Source organism: Mycetomoellerius zeteki, unplaced genomic scaffold (genome assembly GCF_001594055.1).
Source record: "Mycetomoellerius zeteki isolate Tzet28-1 unplaced genomic scaffold, Tzet1.0 scaffold85, whole genome shotgun sequence".
Classification (NCBI taxonomy): domain Eukaryota; kingdom Metazoa; phylum Arthropoda; class Insecta; order Hymenoptera; family Formicidae; genus Mycetomoellerius; species Mycetomoellerius zeteki.
This window is the reverse complement of record NW_017257883.1, coordinates 165,026-185,674: the sequence shown is the minus strand read 5'-3', so window position 1 is coordinate 185,674 and position 20,649 is coordinate 165,026. Positions and strand designations below refer to the sequence as shown.

General features: G+C 32.6%; 2 protein-coding genes across 4 annotated transcripts in view; one reads left to right on the top strand and one right to left on the bottom strand.

The window, feature by feature from the left end:
* Positions 1-14,685, bottom strand: part of emp (epithelial membrane protein) — a 45,244-nt gene extending 30,559 nt beyond the window's left edge. The window contains exon 1 of one of the 3 annotated variants that reach the window (XM_018459719.1): positions 13,508-14,685. In XM_018459719.1, coding sequence (XP_018315221.1) covers positions 13,508-13,565 — 58 coding nt within the window. In that variant the 5' untranslated portion in view covers positions 13,566-14,685. Of the gene's footprint in view, positions 1-12,233; positions 12,416-13,507 lie in introns of those variants that run through there. The other 2 variants (XM_018459718.1, XM_018459720.1) reach the window with 2 other exon arrangements.
* LOC108730180 (serrate RNA effector molecule homolog) lies at positions 14,262-14,666 on the top strand. Its single transcript, XM_018459721.1, has 2 exons — positions 14,262-14,511; positions 14,544-14,666. Exons 1-2 carry the CDS (start codon positions 14,267-14,269, stop codon positions 14,662-14,664), a joined length of 366 nt encoding a protein of 121 aa, XP_018315223.1. The 5' UTR covers positions 14,262-14,266; the 3' UTR covers positions 14,665-14,666.
* Positions 14,686-20,649: the final 5,964 nt, after the last annotated feature.

Sequence of the window (20,649 nt, the reverse complement as noted above, 5' to 3'; positions counted from 1 at the left end):
CAAACGACGAAATTAAAAATGTTTTCATTGAAATTAAAATTGCTTTTTACGCTACGCGAAACGTAGATACTTATCTCTTATTTTATTTCGCTTATTATTAATGAATAAATTAAACTGTATCATGGATCATTGAGAAGTAAATTAAAACTTTTTTCCACTTTTTGTATACTACCTATAATTTTCTCTTTCGAACGAATAAAAAAGCGTTTCATTTCTTTCCGATGTTTTTAAAACGACAAGACTGCAGATTCTGAATTTTAGAGAAAAGACTGAGTCGAATAAAGCTATAATGAGGAATGCCAAGATTTTATTCTTTAACTCTTCGCCGACAATGTTGGACTTTAAAGACACAATCGATTTTTTTTAATGTGAATCGTAATAAATAAATCTGTAAAAAATAAGTAAAATACAATCCAACTTCTATAGTAATAAAAAGATGTTGTTAAAGCTTTCATAAGTATGCAAGAATTTTTTCAAATTTTTACACGGGAAGAACGGTTTCGCTAAAGTATTTAAAAATCTAGCTATTTAGATACAGATTTGAAAATAACTTTGTTGGGCTATCAAAATAATTATACAGGATGCTCAAACTGGTTGCTAGAATGTCAAAACTTTTTGTAGCATCGCTCATCATGCTTGTGTGTCCTACGTAATTATTTTGATGGATTAACAAAATTATTTTCAGAACTACGTCTACCTAAATTTTTAGATACTTCTTCAAAATCGTTTCTTTCCGTGTATACAGTCTGGAACAATATAAAAATCATTGAAATGTGAAGATCCGGGACAAAGAATAAAAATTTTATATTGTCGAGGGTTAAAATTAATATTACATTATGCAAGTGAACTCGTAAGGAATGTCTTCGACATATGACCGCCGACGTAATCAACGTCGGACATCATTTGTCACTGCTAATCTTCGCGTGACATGTTACGTCGTTCCTCCTCATTAACCTTTCAACCGAAAGCTTCTTCCGCTGCCTCGACTTCGCTCACGCTCGTAGAAAACAGTGAAGATCTCAGTTACGTCAAGCATCAACTACAATACTCTATTTTTATTCATAGTTTCTAAGTTTCTATTCTTCCGTGTCGTATTCAAAGAGCTGTATTTAAACCTCGATGTGTTCGTTTTTCTGTCTTTTCCTATAAAGTTAGGTAAAATCCAATTACACGTATAATGTAATAAATATTATTTAATTGTAATTATAATTAGATAATACTTCTTAATATAGTACTAATGCAGTTAAATAATATCTATTACTTTACATAATTTTTTGATATTTTACATGTTATGCAAAATATTTCATTAAAAAATCACAAAATCTCAAAGGAATATATAAGGAGAAAAATGGTTGAGTAATTTTTATCTTACTAAACCTTTAGTAAAAATATTTTAGCTATTTTGCTGAAATTATGAAACTTTATTTGCCTGAAAGTAAAAATACCCAGAAGGTGCAAGATAAAAACATTACAATTACAGTAAACCCATTCAAGTGGTTATTACCTTACAGTAAAATAAATCATACAATTCTCAAGACTGTAAACACGAACAACTGTCAAAATTTCACGAAATGTAAACAGTACCTTATAACACGCAAAAAAATATTTTGCTGCTCCAGCTAGAATTATAGCTGTTTTTTGTATCTGATAGAAAATTATATATCATACGCATAGAATTTATAGCACAAATCTAAATTCTATCTCTGTCATCCATATGATTAGATGCAATATATATCCAATGTCGCAGTACCTGCTAGAAATTTACCTATTCCAGCTATTTTTCGTACTTACATAATTTTCGCTGTAACTGCAAGATCACTTTTTTCAGTGAATATGGCTATACGACGATAGCTTATTTAATCAGAAAAGTAAAGCAAATGTTACTTAAGTGGACGCCTGTCTCTATATAGACCTGCCAATTACATAAAATTTACTAGAATTCCAGCACATATTTTACATTTTTCTCCGTACATATTTCATTCAAGGACATATCGAGGCGTTTCAACAATTTGAGATACATATCTAGAAAGTATATTTCAACAAATCAAGCTGTTTCCGAAGGAAACGCCTGAACAATCGTTTATGTCTTTCCAACTGAGTTTCCGACAATATTCTCGCCATTTAAATACATCTCTCAGCGTGTAAACTGCGCATTCGTATGTCGAAGAGTTATAAAGTCCACGTGAACACGTGCAAACAATGTACTTCCGTTGCTTATTAATACGTAATTTCGCGCAATTACGAGATTCTAAAGGATTCGACGTGTCCGTATCAGCCGTCCGTGTCCAGTACCGAGCTGTTAAAAGGCACGTTGCAAGGCAGGTTTTCGTACGACCGAGGTGCGTTCCGGCGTGTACCGCCTCGCCGATCGAATGCTGCATTCCTACCGAGCCAATAATGCAGCCAGTCGTTGGTCTCCAGGCCACTGAGCTGTAATAGCTGGTCGGTCTCCAATCGACACACGCGCATAAAATCTACCTCGGCAATGTTCTCGAAATGAAAATATTTCGCGAGGTCTTTATAAGCAAAGGACTTAATCACTCTCCGATAGATTCAACTTTCGATGATCCTCGATCGCATATTTTGCGATATTCTCGATGGTCCACTATCCTTGTCGAGAACAACGTTTTTCCATACGGAAAAAATAATTTTACTAAAGTATTTAAAAATTTAGCTACACTGAGAAACGTTTGGTTAAAAATGAACGAACTAGAAGATTCTGATCAATCAGAATTTTAATTGTCTCAAATAGAATTAATAAATTTAACCAGAAAATTCTGATTCATCCATTTTCAATCAGAATTTTAATTAATTAACTAGACATTTTTCTCGTGAATATACTCTTGCAGAAATCTAATAGATGAGAAGGTGGTATTATAGCATCCCAGTTATATTTTACACAATAACTTTGTTAATAATCAATATTTAAGTTTAAAACTTGACAATTACATTCGTTAAAATGTTCTCGAATCGATTCTGGACTTAAAGTTACGAAATATTTATTACTTAGGATACTATTAATAAAAATGTGGCGACATTGCATAATGATTCGAAGAAAAAAATGGATGGTAATGTGGCCTTCTATAAAAACAGCCTTAAAATATTAATTTTGTTTAGAAAACAGTATTTAGTTACAAAATTAACAAAAAAAGTCAAATATTTTAAAATGTATAATGCAAATGAATGTATATACATTCACATAATTTCTGCATATAAGCTGCTCAGTACTAAAAAAAAATAGTACACGTAATATAAAAAAGGCTATAGTCGACAGTACAGCTACAATCGATTATCAAATAATTATTTTGGTATGAAAACCTCAAAAAAGAGGTCGTGAGTAATCAATTACTATCCATAGAGGGCCACATTAACAAAATGCCACGATATTGTTTAAATTTGCATAACTCAAAATATATACAGTCAAAATAAAATGTTAAATAGTAAATAATACACTCAAAAATACATATATTCATATGATAATATGCTCAAGTTTAAGAAAAATGAGGAGAAATTAGGTGTAATTAAATGCTAAACTATATCTCAGAAACGTTTCGAAATACTTGAAAGTAAAAATTCAAAATACTTGAAAGTATAAAATTATAATAAGTGCTGGCTATTGATAGGGTATTGGTAATAACATATTAGTGTCATGGTGTAACAGCGAGCTACTGAACTAATAATTCCATAAGTAATCATTAGGATTCGCTATATAATAGGGAGGCCACAATATATACACTGGCCATAATATCACCTTCTCCTCTACTAGTCAAAAAGACAATAATTAATTACTTATTTTAAGTATTAAACATTATTTCAGTACTTTTACTCCAAATAAGTTTTTACTAATACTGGCCAATAATAAATTGGCCAGTATTGGATTTCTGTAAGGATACAAATCTGAAAATAATTTTGTTGAATTATTAAAATAATTATTAAATATAGTGTGTAAAATCAATCCAGGTCTTAAATTAATAATTATGTAGAATGTTCAAGCGGGTTGTCAGAATATCAAAACTTTTTGCATAGTATTCATTGCCTAAATTTTCTACAGAATTTTAATGATCCAAAATTATTTCCAGATCTCGACCTAAATTTTTAGATACTTCAGCAAAATCGTTTTTTTTTTTTGCAGATGTCGGGGATTCGATAAATCGATATATGAACGAGAACAGTTTTCAAAAAACGAAATGTTCGAAGAAAGAAATAAAGCGCTCTGATGGTTAAGATAACATTAAAGAATTAATGTAAATATTTGCAACTCGTAAGATCGACTTTCCCGTATTCTCTCGACAAACATACGCGAGTTGAGCTACCGATTTCGTCAGATAAGCAAAAGCGAGATCAGCGAAGGGAGATAAGAGCGCTCGCAAATCTAGAGCCGCGTGTCCGCATCTATCGAGATGAGAGAGCGAACGAGGAAGAGAACGGAGTAATTTCATCAATGCTCAACTTCGTGCTCTGCATATCCCGGCATTGCTCGCTCTCTCGCGCATTTTGCAATCGCACGTAGTAAAGAGAGAATCCCTCACGCGGTTGATTGCTATCGTAAATAGAGGCCCGTAATGAGAAACGTCGAGTTTCCCCGTTTCGACGATTCAATGGGAGCGTGAGTGGAGCCGAGTTCATTGAACTCGGAACGCCAAAGATCACGCGCCAATTCTTTTTGTCGATCGCCGTGATCACGAGAAGTAAAAGTATTAGGGAGCACCGAGAGAAATTTATCTTGTGAAATTATTGTTCTCTAATTCAAAAAAAATTCGGAATAATGACAGAAAAAAAATTTGCCACAATCCACTAACGTGAAAGACAAGGAGCTACAATAATTAAACTTGCTGCGTCTACCGTTTTAAAGGCAAACCGGTTTCAGCGGTCTACCGTCTCAGTTTTTAGATCACTGTTGTCATAACGCAAACAGAGAAAGGAGCTATATTAATTGCAAAATTCGCAAAGCAAATCATATTTTAGAATTGTTGAATATTCACCGAGCTGTAACACGCGATATCTGGTATTAATTCTTAATTTATTCGCGACAGTACCAGTTTAAATATATTATACTTATCGCAATATCTCGCATACTTGCTACATTACCGGGTGTATGTATCTTACGGATCAGAATATTCAATGTTATAAAGTATAAGGCAGCCTTCGATAAAACCTTCGTTCGCGTTTTGTAATTTTTCCTTTTTTTTACTTCGATCAGCGAGCAACTGCTCGAACGTGAGGACAGTAGCGCTTACTCATGTTTCCGATATTATTGTCGATACCGGAAATTGTAATAATATTTCTCTATACCGAAGTAAAAGCCGAAGGAGATAAAACTTTTTGTCGTATAGAAATTTTCCTTATTATCATTAATCTATATAGTCATAAAGTTAAATTTGCACCGTTCGTGGCAAAATATCGGCAAATTAGTCGCTTTCGCCGAGGAAGCAAAAAATTGGGGACGAGTAACACTTCTGGAGAAGAATTTATTATATCGTACAAGAATTATTCTACCATTCATAATCAATTTGCATAGAAAGAGTTTTGCGTGGAAATAATCATAAAATAATGCGATTTGAAAAAAGAAAGAAATAATAAATGCTACAACATTCTAGATATGAAATCGCTGTAATAATAATAATATATAAATACAAATACTAAAAGAAACTAAAATTCTGAAAAAATGTTATATATTATATATTATATATATATTTAAATTTAAATTTGTTATATGTTACTCAAATACATATATTTCTTTAATTCAATTGAAGAGAAAGATAGACAAAAATATACTTATTGTTAGTGTTTAAATTTATAGCTCATAAATATTCTTACAATTTTATCATTCTTCCCGCCAGAAATTTTTGTGGAAATATGAAATTGCTTTTTCCGTGAAATTTACAATTTCTATATGAGTGTTAAACATCACGCGTCCGCGGGTCAATAATAGGATTCAACATAGCGAATCCTTGTCCAAACAAAAGTATAATGAAATGACGCGGTACATATGTATGTAAGTGAAAAAAAATGCGCGTGCACGTAGATATCTGCGTGCAGCGATTACTTATTCTTACATAAGAGTACTTCCTGTTCTTACGCCAATCATCACATATCCACATAATATGTAAAATATATTGGACCTATCTCAGTTATCTATCACGCTTAGCGTGTCACTTGTGCGACAAGAAAAATAGCGTAATGATAATTGATCAGTAATGACACTCTACCCTTTTTTTCTCGTTGACTAATTTTCTCACGTTCATTATGGCATTTCATTTATTTATATCTCTATTCAATGCAAATACAAAGATATTAATTTCAGTAAAAACAGCATTAAAAATTTTTTTTAATCAACGAAGGATTGCAAGAAAAAGTATTTTCATATAAAAACTGCAGATACACCGTGATATTTGAAATAAATTTTATAAATTCCTGTACTTGCCCGTTAATTTTAACTTGTTATATCTTATAATTTATTAATATATTGTTATCTTTTATAGTTTATTAGTATATCGTCAAATAATTTTGTAATTTACAGCGTGTTACATTTAAAATATACTTAATTTCTGTCTCGAGAATAAGCTCAAGGACCAAAGGATTCCAACTACATAGCTGAGGTATCGATTGACATTCCCATGTGGAAACGTATATCGAATATCTTTATATGCGTGTGAAAATGCGCGAGGAGAAGTAACAACGGTAGAAGGCAGGTACACAATGCATTTTGCTAACGATCGCGGAACTCGACCGTGGACAGATAGTCCGAGGCCGACATGAACGCTAATGGTCGCAAAGTTCGTTCTCTAGTGAAACAAATAACGTGTTTCGAAAAAGACGTCAATTATTTATGATATCTTGTATAATTATTAATTATTCGCACATACGCAACTTCTTTTTTTGCGCCAACGTTATTTCCATTATCATTATCATTGTCGATCAGAAGGACTTTGGCGCGGATCGATCGATCGACCGACTCCTCAAGCCGGTTCGACTAGTAAGCCGGTACGAATAATACAAATGTGAAACAAGCAATTCTTTGACTAACACGACACAAAAGAAAACGCGCCGATCGCGGCAATTGATTCTGCTAACGAACCGACCAGCCGACCTTTCAAGTTAATGTGTATCGCTTTGATAAGAATAATGGATGCAAAAAATTGAATGCTCAATACTGATTTATACTTTACACCAAGTATAATCAGATGATTAAGGCAGCGTAAAAATGTTTTCGAGGAATGAAAAAAAATATCAAGTACTTAGAAAAGATAAGATATTTAGAATAATCTCCCTAATCACGTAAAATATTGTTTATAATGCCAAATTATATCCACTTTGAGTTATTTTTAATCATATTTATAGGTCGCCATATTTTTCCTACTCATTATATTAATTTAATTAATTGTAAAACAATAGAGTTAAAAATTTATCTCAAGAAAATATATTAAATTTGATTCAAATTTAGTTTATTATTTATTAAGTGCACATGTTATGCACATGGATGATGTTTATTTTGATACTAATTATATAAATGAATTAATTTACATTTTGACACAGATGGCAGTTAAGAATAACAAAATATTATTATATTTAACTCAAGAGGTTGGAATATCATTGCTTCCATATCAGTGAAGACTTGAACTTTTCCCGCTTTTCTAATTTCTTCTTTCACTTCTATTTTCTTGCTTTCATCTTTTCACGTTTTTACTCTTATATAAGAGATCATTAGTTTCGGATCATATGCACTTTGCGCGCATTTTGAAGATGATCATGTCCTCGAAGTACTTATGTAAGATGTCATAAGGTCATAAAGAAGAAATGATAATCTTTATTAGTTAGTGATTCTACGAATTCGGGACGTTGGCATTTGTCACGAGACTTTAGAATTAAAATTCTGTTAAGGTAAAGTTCTATTAAAGACGAGATCCAGGAAGAATATTATGGAAATGGTCTGTTACATCATCATGTGGTTGCAAGAATAATAAAAGCGTAACGTGACTCTCTTCGTCGGAATTAATCTTCAATCGTGACGTCTTTCTCGAGCTAGGCACGCAATCAACGATTGAAGCTATCTTTGATGAGTTTGCTGATGATAGTGTGATACACAAAGACAAGCTCCGTGTTTGTTGAACGGCAAATACGTATTATCGAGTGACAACACGCGTGAAAACATGACAACTTGACAATTCATTGGTATCTACAATACATTCATCATTCTATAAATAGAAAAGAAATCAAAGAAGATCAAGAGACGGAAAGAGAAGGAATAATTGAGATGACTTGAGAAACGGAGAGATAAAATAAAAATAAAATCCTGTTTAATATAAAAATATATTAAACAGGATTTAATATAATATAAAAATACATTTTGTTACACTTATTCAAGATTATTCGACGAAGAGTTGACTGCACGCTTGGTTTTATTCTGATGAAAGATTTTCTAATTTTTCAGAAACGCCCGCGGATTAATCTTCTACCACTAATCAAATACCACGAAAAAAATATTTCATGGTAAATACTTGATTTTCCTCGATAAACCAAAACTTTTTACAGTACCTTTAAAACTATAAAGGTATTGTAAAGTAAGTAGCGCTGGAGTAATATTTATCCTTTGGTATTTAAAAATTAATAATCCGTGCTTTACAGCGGCGATCAACACCGAAATTATAATTTCGGACCACGCTTTATTTCATGCAGCGATGCAACAGATTGGATACCTGAGTGAAAAACTTTCGGGTCACATCGGGAACTCGAGGTGAAAGTAACTGAGCGAACGCCTACGAATTGTTTGTGTCGCCATGAGGCGACAACGTCCTTAACAGTGTTGTGTATTGAAATGATTTTAAAATTAGCTAGATAAAGATAAGATGAAAATTTGGAAATTTATCTTAGATAAGACAAATGATTCAATTAAATTCATCTAGATAATCTAGATAAATTTATTTGAAAATTTATCTGAAATTTTCCAGATAATTGTTTTTATTTTTAAGACTTATACTTACAGTTACAACAAATAATAAAAAAATTCATATAAAAGGCTATAGAAGTCGAAATCATATGTTATTAATTAAATGTACATCTCACATGTAACAACTTCTGGATGTTAAAAATTTCGAGATGTACATTTAATTAATAATAACATATGATTTCGACTTCTATTTGAGTCATCTTCAGCGTTACTTAATATTACAACAATTAATATATCGCAGTAAATATCTTTAATTTTAATTTGCGATGACGTTCTGCAATTCTCGTGTGATTTACTATTACTTTGTATGTGACTTGTTGACTCCGTGAGGTGAGCACAATTTTTATTTCTGTTGTCCTCTATGTTATTCACCTTCTTCAACGATTCTTTTAAATTTTTGCTTGAGTTTTTATCCACAACGGTTACATGCAAAAGGAGAGAAAATTTTGAAGACATTGACTGCGATATATTAATTGTTGTAATATTAAAAAGTTGTAACGCTGAAGATGACTCAAACAGGAGTCGAAACGTACGAAATCATATATTATTAATTAAATGTATATCTCGAAATTTTTAACAGCCAGAGGTAGACTCTTATAGCCTTTTATATAAATTTTTTTACTGTTTGTCGTATCAATTAAAGGAGTCTATAACTTATTAGTTTTAATTTCATTATTACTCATAGTTAATAAAAATATATGATTTTGCCATTTGTTTTGCCTTTTCTGTGGTTGAACTAGTGTACACTTTTGGAAAATGAGATAGGTATTATATATATATGTTTGATATTTGGCGAAAGAGAGAAAGAGAGTTCTATGCACTACACTCTCAGCACGTTTAATGCAAAAATAAAAAACAGAGGATCGATTGTGTATCTCGAAATAAGGTAAAAATTGCAAAAGTGCAAATTCACTAGAATAGTTATAATTTAATTGGTATTTAGTGAATTATTATATTTAGTGAATTGCTCACTTTTGTAATTTTCTCCTCATTTCAAGATACACAATCAACTCTCAAATCACTTGAGTGCAAGTGAGTAATTATATAAAGTCTGTTTGCGTTGCATGAAATCCCCAAATATTTTTGCACTTAAAATAAGATAGATATACATATATTTGGCCTTGAAAAGAGAGACAGCGAAGGTGCCGAATACACAAAGTGCAAGCAACGCGAACAGACCTATCTACTACTGGATGCACCCACTTTCTCCTTGAGGCTAAAATTTTTTCTTCAAACATGAACTACATAAAAGCGAATATTTCAATATTCAGCACATTTTCAGCAATGTAAAATGTAAACTAAATTATCTAAATGTCATTCTAGATAAAGATGATACTTTTTTTCATCTAAGATACAGATAAAGATAATTATTTTTATTATCTAGATAAAGATAAGATGACATCAAAATTTCATCTAGATGATCATCTAGATAATTTTATCTAGATAAGATCCAACACTGGTCCTTAAGGTGTCAACGTTTCATCGTCGTCGAGTTTTATAGTCGACAATGCATCGATACTGAAAAAGGCACGAGGTGAAGCAACGTCAGACTGAATACATCGCAATGATTCAGTGTGGTCGACCGTGCGCGCGATGACACATCCATTGAACCAAATTAAGAGCAACGACTAGAGCCGTGACATTACTCGCGATGATCGTATTAATCGCAGCCTCCCGGTCCAGACATCTCCATTCATGTTCTCGAATGTGGCGTGCCACGCCGGTGGAAAGACGCAATAAATTGCGAAATCAGTAAAACATGTAAATAATTTTGGGGATCGGTGAAATAAAGACTGCTGCAAAGATGAATTATATAATTTTTTCTCGGAACGACTGTTATTAACGATCGAATTAATTACTCTCTGGGACGATTCAGATTCTCGATTCCTGTTCTTAAACGCGGCGAACCGCATAACAAGAAATGTATCAGCGAAAGAAAACAAGATTTGAAAAATAAGAATCCACTTGCGACAAAAATCTAAAAAAGAAATGAGTAAATTGAAGAAATTAATGATTTATCCTTTTCAAAATAATCGTGACACAAGGATGATAAATCATTAATCATTCGAAAATAAATCATAATTAGAGATTAAGACATCTCATGAAGTTTAACGATGATAGAATTATTTTAATGTATTATAAACTCGACTAAATTCTCAATTCATAATCCATTACAAATACACTACTCAACAAAAAATAGGGAACACTTTTGAACACGCTCAAAATTGCATAACATTCGGATGAGCGTAACTCGGTGAAAAATCATCGTAGACAAAAAAACAAAAAAGCATTTTAAAGCTTGAAATCTTCTTTCGAAGTCGGTAATTGATATTTCGATCTGATTGATTTTTTACGTAGTTATACGGACACAAATGGATATCCGTCAAATCTGAAAATTTTATACAAATTTACAAAGTTCCATGGCATGAACTAAAAATCACACACAAATGCAGTTTACAGCATTCGAAAGAGTGAATCTTTACCTTCAATTTGTTTTTTTATTGAACATGATACGATTTTTTTTCACCGAGTTCTTTAACATTGAAGCAAAAACGACCACTTTTGCTTCAACGTTCAATAACTCGGTGAAAAAAAATCGTATCATGTTCAATAAAAAAACAAATTGAAGGTAAAGATTCACTCTTTCGAATGCTGTAAACTGCATTTGTGTGTGATTTTTAGTTCATGCCATGGAACTTTGTAAATTTGTATAAAATTTTCAGATTTGACGGATATCCATTTGTGTCCGTATAACTCCCCAAAAAAATCTGTCATATCGAAATATCAATTACCGATTTCAAATGTAGAGATTTCAAGCTTTAAAATGCTTTTTCATTTTTTTATCTATGATGATTTTTCACCGAGTTACGGTCATTCAAAGATTGTGCAATTTTGAGCATGTTCGAAAGTATTCCCTATGTCTCTCTTAAAATATTTTTCATATTATGCGATTACATAAAATTATAAGTAGAATTTTATAATTTTTTAAAATTGTAATATAAATTTAAAGATCACCTAAAGTAGTTTAGTTACGCCATGATAAAATTTTACTGTAAATCTTTTTTATATCATGGACTAATATTTCGATAAAATATGGATAATATTAAAGAAAGCATAGTAATGTTTTTAACAATGTTTGACATTACACAAACCGAAACCTTTTACACTGCCTGTAACTTTTGACTTTCGATCAAATTGATCGTATAATATTTGTTTACTATTAAATACGTTTTAAACAATTCAACAAGGATTATTGAAAGAAATTCAAATGTGTGTTAAGAATTACCTATAAATCTGCAGCAGAACTCTTTTATGTTGATTTCATTATCGTTGTTTGAATACGTATTACTATGATGTCTGATCGATCGATTCGTCATCAGTAATCATCGGTCACATTACGCGATTTAATCGTCAAATATGCACACTTGATGTGTAAACAATGTGAACATCTTTGAATATCTCGGCTATAAACGCATGGTATGCAATATAAGTATACATGACACTTTTTTTTCGACATCCAGTTGATCCAATTGCTTATCATGTTCGCGCAATGTTTTGTTTATTGGTAACCAAGGTAAATGCATTTTAGAAGTATGCAACAGACGCTTAAAATATCGAACTGAATATTTTTTTTAATTAAGATTATGTATGTATGTATGTACTTTCAATTCGTTTTTATCAGAGTTTAGCTAGAGAATATTTAATTGTTGAAATTTTATAACTCGATAATTTTTACAGCTTGCGCTAGAAAAATTTGTATTCGAATAACGCAAACGTTAACAATTGATTATTTTCAGTAATTAATATAATTACTAATTTTATTCAAAATTTGACACAAAAATAATAAATAAAAAGTAGGTACTCTACGAAAGACAATTCTTTACAGAAAGGATTCGTATAAATTAAGCATACATTAAGAGAAAAAAATAGAGTGCAACTAATTTATTAATTATAATTTAATTATAATTTATAGCCACTTTTTGTAACTACTATACATTTATAATTATTTTAACCATGCAAATATAATCAATTATACCATTAATAATATTCGCACACACTGCTTGAGAATCTTTAGTTTTTTTTTATATATTATATTTTTTAGTTATTATTATCACATAAGTAATAAATTAATTTAAAAAATAATTATATTGACTATAATTGTGGTCGCATTTACTGAATAATGTTTATTTTATTTATCATTTACATCCTAATTGATATTTTACTATATTAATATTCGAAATTATCATAATTTATAGAACATTTTTTCATGTTTGAGAGTATTTTATACACAAATGATTATTATCGTTAATATCCTAACCGTAATAACACTAATAATCATAAAAATGGAGCTCTCAACTAAAATTATCTTTACCATGCAAATAGTCACAAATATTAAACACCTTCTCTCATCAGTGTATACAGATGTGATAAAATATGTTTACATTAACGGTGCCAAAAGTTTCTTTAAATTTCAAGCCAAAGCGAAGATTTTCAAGTAACTTCCACACTAAAACGATCGATTCGTGTGACGATCGAACGGATTAAATATTTTGTACGTACACCATCGTCTGAGGAAACCGCCCTGCAGTTTGGCGCAGATCCCGCGATGCACCCTCATTCTGAGTGGCGTTCACCGAGCGTTCACCCCAAGATCACAGCACAAGAGGCGCGAAGCGCAAACGCGTGTTTTCTTTCTGCCTCCTCTCTCCAGTGTTCCACAGCGTCTGGATACGCCTTTGAAGCGGCACGCTGCGTCATGCACGAGTAACAACCGACTTGTCAAAGTGGATTCTTTCGAAACCTCATTCAACGACTCACGCGTACGATCCACCTCGTCCTCGCGGCACGCGGCGTTTTCTCGCGGCGACCTCGAAGCGTTGGCTTGCGCGCGCGGCTTGACTGCCAACTGGAGAAAGTCGGTCCTTCTCTCGTGTTGCGCTAAGTGTGCCGGTCGGATCGTCGGCCGTTATTACGTACCGGAGATGCTGGTACGATCCGGGTATATTAAAAAAATAGCGCGCTTTTACTTCTCTTTTTTACTCGCGCCGATCGTTCGTCGTCGTTTTTGCTCGTCGCCCGAGGAAACGTTTCTCGTAAGTCAGGACACTGTCCCATGGATCCTTCACGTTCACGGCCGAACGATCTCTCACGGTGGTATCAATCAATATCGCGCGGTTTCTGTTCCCGACTCACTGCTCGTGAGGTGTCTGATTTGAGCACGAGACGAGTAGGAATACACGCGACGACTACTGACTGCTGCCTCTTCGATCGCTGGTGGTCGCGACAGTGATCGTGGGAACGATCGTGGAACGATCAACGATGATGATGTACCTCGGCGAGGAAGAGGCATGCGATCTAGGAAGAAGAAGGGACGTAGAGATGCAGATAGGAAAAGAAGAGAGAAGGCGAAGAGAGGAGAGATCAACGAGGGGATCAGACAGGAGAGATCAAGGGGAAAATAGAACCGAGAAGAAAGTGAGAAAAAGGAAAAAAAAAAAAAAGAAGAGGAATGGAATTGATACAAAATCGAGCGGAACCGGGGAACGTGTGTTCCTCAAGGTGAGTGTGTATGTGTGAGTGTGTGTGTGTGTGTTACGCGCGAGTGTGGACGATCTGGCGAACGTAATGCGATCGATGTGAGATCGGCCGAGACACTGCGGGATCGCCGATCCGCGGCGCGACACTCAGGTGAACGATTTATTTCTGTCCCCACTTGACGCTCCACTTTGCCCCCTTCGGTGCGCCCGTTCAGTGCCTACTACTACTACTGCTCCAACTGCTGCTGCTGCACCGACTCACGACGTTGCTCCACCATTCTTCGCGGCCCCCCTTACGGTGCTTCTACCGCGACTGTTGCACAGGAACGTTTTACCTCACTCGCGGACCCTATATTGCTTTTGTTTCTTTTATGAATGGAATTCGTTTTTTAATCTTTCTCCCTTATCTTTATCTTTTCCCGTTTGAAATATCGGTTCTATGAGTGTGCTCGAAATGACATAAAAAACAGTCAAAACTAATAGAAATTTTGTAATAAATAGGACGATAATTTTCTTGTCAAAATTAACGCAAGACTATAAATTACACACAAAAAAAGACTACTACACGAAAGTAATAATTACTTGTTTCAAATATTTTAAGAGTTCATATATCCGCAAAACTATTATAAAGTTCACAAGCATCAAATTTATTCAAAACAAATTCTAAATTCTAATGAGTTTAATACTTCAACTCAAGATTATTAAATTAAAATAAATTCGATTTGCTTATTATATAAAGTCGCTTCTTCGATCAATTTTATAATATTCTTAAAAAAAATTAATTTCTTATTTTAAATACATAATAGTGAGCATTTTTTATACTTTGTAACACAATTATATTTTAAGAGTATTATTAAGAACTATTCTTTTTTAAAGATAACCGTTACTTAAAAGGAAGAAAGTAAATTGAGTAATTAGTTTTTTTTTAGCAATAAAATGACACTTTTCTGTGTGTTGTCAAGTACAGTTTACGATGACTTATAATAAATTTTTAGGATAAAATATTTAAACAATAAATCAATACGTAACTTATTTGATTTTAACTCATAAAGTTCAAAAATAGATAAAAATTTGAATATCTCTGAGCGAATTGACATTAAATACTCTTCGGAATATTCAAATTTCTACAACTTTCGAACGCCATAATAATACTTTTGAAAATGTGCCTTCTTCCATGTATTTTTTTTTATTCAGTCGCAGGTCCCGGTATATTCATGCGCTCTTGCGCCTCCACCACCACGATCTATCGCCTCCTCTCGCTTTCTCCATCACGCCTTATCCTATGATAAATCCTCCTTCTCGATTCCCACCTCCCCGTGTGAAGCCCCCCACGTGTGTGGAATCGCGAATCCTTTCCTTCCGCGCTTCCCCATTACTCGGCCTACCTCCAAGTTAGTTTGGCAAGCAATAATAGCAATTCGAGGACTGTGTAGGTGGAGCACAGCGATTGTCTTCCTGAACGTTACATGCTTTATAGACTTTCGGATGGTTCGTCGATGCGACGAGTATATTCTAGAGCTTGACACAAAAATGTCGTAGGCTTTTCAATATACACGAAATTCAACTCGAAAGTTGATTTCTTTTAACGACACCATAGGTATCATTTCACAAACTCTCTTATTACAAATTAAAAGCAAGAGGCTCTCTCTTTTAAGTTCTAAATTATGAATTTTTTAAAAGATTTATACTAAAAATATTTTAGAAGATGTTGCAAGTCTTCGTTATGTTACAAAAATTACCATTTAAAATATTTGCATACTACTGTAAGATTCATAGCGATGTGTTCCACATGTCACAGACTTTGCTGTCATCAACTGGTATTACCGCTATTTTACCCACGCATTAAAATCTCTCTCTCTTTCTCTCAAAACATACGAAATTTATTATTAATTTGCAGTTATGAAGCGATTTAACATACGAAATTCTGCGAAGATCAATGAACGCTACAGAAAGGCTGTAATAGGATACCGCAGAATCTCGCAGAGATCGAGAAAGAGGTCTACTAAAAATAACCCGGTTTCAATTTCCGCTACTGCGTTCATGATCGACAATCGCCAGCCGAGAACATCGTAATGGTAGGCGATCGAGGACATAAATCTAGGTTAACGCTAGGAAAACTACGAGTTTTTAAAAGAGACTTCTCCTTCCGACGTTCGACGTTATACATTATCTCGTCTCTCAAGTTTCTTTAATTTGACTGGTCAGCGGCGATGAATACTTAAATTTAAAAGAAAGAAGTGACAACATTCAGATGCAAAAAGATAAAGAAAAATAGGAAAAAACGAAAATGAAATAAAAATAAAAAATCATTTACGCGCCCAACAAAATTTTGTATGTGTTTTTTTTTTTAATAGATCTTCGAGAGACATCCATATTTAAAAGATAAATACAGGATTACGTTTTTCTATGAATACGCGGAACTTTTTGCTCGAGTACTGTCAAGTGAATCTCGTGTGCGGAAAAGTCCACATTGTAATTTCTTAGAAGTACACTCCACCGATTCTCTGTGATTTTACACGTAGCGTTTGACTCGTGAACGCATGATTAGATATTAAATCCACGTTCTAGAAGATTACTGCCTGGAAAAATTTAATACTATAGCTACACTGAACCAAAACTGTACGTAAATACAATAAAATATTTGTTGAATTATGAAAAAATAATGAAAATTGGTCCAATGAATTCTCATAATAATTTAGATTATAAAACTATTAGAATTCATTGCAAGAATGAATATATAGTTGTATAAATGAATCCAATTATTGTATCAATGCATTAATTACATTAAGTCGGACATTAAGTCGGACATTGATTAACGATCATTCATTGGACCAAAATGAACAAAATTTTTTTCAGTGTAGAAGTTCAAATGGCACTCGGACCAAATGATCTAGATGTTTAACGTTAGAATTAAGAATTGGAATGCCAATTCTTAAGAGTGGAGTATTCTGTATCAAAAGATTCTATAGTATCAAACTGCTCAACTGGCGAAACATTAAAATTAAAAATTGATACATAGATATAAGTTAGATCTAACATCGATCTAACTACTCAATTACCAAAATAATAAATAGTATTTTATATACGAGTCGTATATTATGTTATTTATATATAGTCGTTTATTATGTTAAGTATTAAGGAAGTAACGGCAACACAAACCCTTAAGTTAAATAATATTTTATTATTTATAATTTTCATGCCTATCAAAATGTAAATTAATTTATTTCCAAGTTAGTTTCAAAGTAAACAACATTTATATTAACGTATGCACTTAGTAAATAATAAACTAAATTTAAATCAAATTTAATACATTTTCTTAAGTTAAATCGATTAACTTTATTATTTAGTTAAACTAACGATATATTATACGACAAATAAGAGCAGTGGCGACTTATAGAAATAATTAGAAACTATTTCAATTGGACATAATTTGGTAATATGAATGTAATAGTGTTTTTTTACAAAAACTAACAATTTTAATATATTTCATATAAAGTGAGACTTTGAAAAAATCTTGCAATTATTAGATATAGTCAAATAGACTCTATTGACTTGCAGTCAATATTTCTATTTCGATTCACTCTACTTGAGTGCACATCAAGAAGATCGCTAATAAAGTGCTTTTTATGGCTCAAAACACTTCAGTCGTAATTACGGAATTATGTGACCTTATTTCAAGTTCAGATGAGCCTTGACTCTTTAATTAGGGGATAGTTAATTTTAATACTATGCAAACAATAGCTTCCGCGGCACCAACAAATCTATCTAACAGGTTGCTATTATTCGCGTTTGTGCAAAACTGAGAGTAATCCGACATAATTACTATATTTTCCTTCGACCTGACATTTTCTGCATGCTGTCCGATGCGTGTTACATAACACCGTGGACACTTTGAATCATCGCTTATTAAAAAATATATATATATAAAAAGAAGAATAAATTAAAGAATCTTATATAAAACTAACGAATTATTTTTATGAACATATTATTTTAAACGTCTTTTTGTTTAACGTGTTTGTACCAATAATGATTATTAAGTATAATCTATCTACAAATAACTATTTACTAAAGTACTTCGTAATCGTAAAACGAGTAGATAGCATTTAAAAATATTAGAATACAAAATACTTTAATATTTTTAAACGTATACTCTTTCTACAATTATATAAAAAATATTTAACGAATGAAAAACTATATGTAGGAAGTTATATAATAACTAGCAGCTCTTTTGCAGCAAGATTTTTTATCTTTTCTTTTTTCCTTGTTTCATCTTTAAGTGTGCACTGCATTGTAATATATTCATTATTATTATATTGTCATATTTTATCTATTTTATTTAAAAAATATAGTGGATATAATTTTATACCTCGTTTTTACAAAGCAATACAACAAAGTACATATAATGTATTTACTTAGATTTTATCTTTGTAACTTTCGTTAGTTTAAAATAACCGTTTATAACTTTTAACGATCTACCGATTTCTATGGACGCCTTTTAAATTATTATTTTATTTACGTATTTATTATTTGGCTAAGGAAAACTCTGAAAAAAATATTTCTAATGTACTCTCTGAGTCGAAAAAAAAAATGTTTCTTTAATATTTTATAATAAAGTTTACTTTTTAATCAACATCCATTAATTCGCTCGTTTGGCCTTCTTTTTCTTATTGTATCATATTAGTATTTAAAAAACAGGTTTTATTATATGTCTAAAGACACGTGGCATCAAATAATCACAGTAATAACTTAGAACGCGTCCGTGAACTGTGTCAGGTGCCTTGGGAACTATATGTTCGCACAGTAAATAAGAAAAATACACGTCTACTGGACACTAGGTCTGAAGGGGTTAATACCCCACCGCTACGCGCAAACGTTGGTGAACGCTATAATCGGTCGCGCTGTAATTTGCGGGGCGAGACGGCGTAACTAAGTAAGTTAACGACGATCTTTCGCAACGCGCTCAGCCTCATCTTTCGAGCTCTTCAAGTCGCGTCGTTATTTTAAAGATACCATGGTGAAATACTAAGATGGAATAATTAATTGCCGTCTAATTATGCGAAATCCCGATCGGTAATTCCACATACTGTGTTATTAATGGATAGACAGATGCGTTCTGTAATCGTGAAACTATCTACGACACGAAGCATTTGAAAAACCTTTTTTGTACATCGATCGTGTAATATAAAAGCACGAGTATAATTGAATCAATCGAGTATTATAATGCAATTTGGAGGACGTACCTGGCTGTTATATGGAAATGTGAATCACATTATTAAACAATGTTATTGCGGTGAAATATTATCAGCGTAAAAATATCGGAGAACATCTTTTCTTGAAAATATGTGTAATAAAAAATAACAAACGTCAATCTACTGTTAGCTTTCCTTTTTAATTTTCCCCTCCGTATAATCCGGATATTTTTTAGCACAAGCGAAATTTCACTCTCAAATTTTTTCAAAATAAAGAAAATATTCTTTCTCCTAAAATATCTTGGTATAAAACTATTCAGTAATAAAGATGTTGAAAAATTCTGAATTTTTCCTCATTTTTTAAAAACCTAGAACAATAAAAAACAGATTGCAGACGGAAGGAGTAAAGTATGATTGCAGACGCAGAGTTAAATCTAATTTAATCGCGAGAACAGTTGTTAAAAATGTTAAAAATTACAAACTCACGACAACTAGCGGTTTGTTGCAACACTCGCCGCAAAGAAAACGCCAGCTGGAGATTCAACATGACCTGTAAGGACGTTCAATAGTTCCACGACATCCTATACGGTAAGCTTTGATAAAGCTAAGGGCGGAATCCATAGACGGTGCTCAAGATTCGAGATGGTCTTAAGCTACTATGTGAACCAATCAGAGAGCCGTATTAGCATTTTAAGACCTTGCTTGAGATTAAAACCGGACTATGGATTCCGGCCTAATTCTTATCCGAAAGATAGTTCAATCGATCATCGCAGGAATGTCAATTAGAATTGTACCGCAATAGTAATATATCGCACGTATGTACAGATTGTCCCAAAATAATGGGATCGCCTCTCGTGAGCAGATAGATACATCAAATGCAACTTTTTTTTGACACGCGATTCTTAAAACGTTATATTAAAAATTTACTATTTAGTGTCGTTTGCAAAAAACTCGAAGCGCATCTTGCTAGCGAAAC

Excerpts from the sequence above, each read along its gene's own strand:
- LOC108730180 (XM_018459721.1), top strand. The coding sequence starts at position 14,267 with ATGATGATGTACCTCGGCGAGGAAGAGGCATGCGATCTAGGAAGAAGA. Across the intron at positions 14,512-14,543 it reads CGTGTGTTCCTCAAGGTGAG|GCGCGAGTGTGGACGATCTG; the intron begins TGTGTATGTGTG and ends TGTGTGTGTTAC.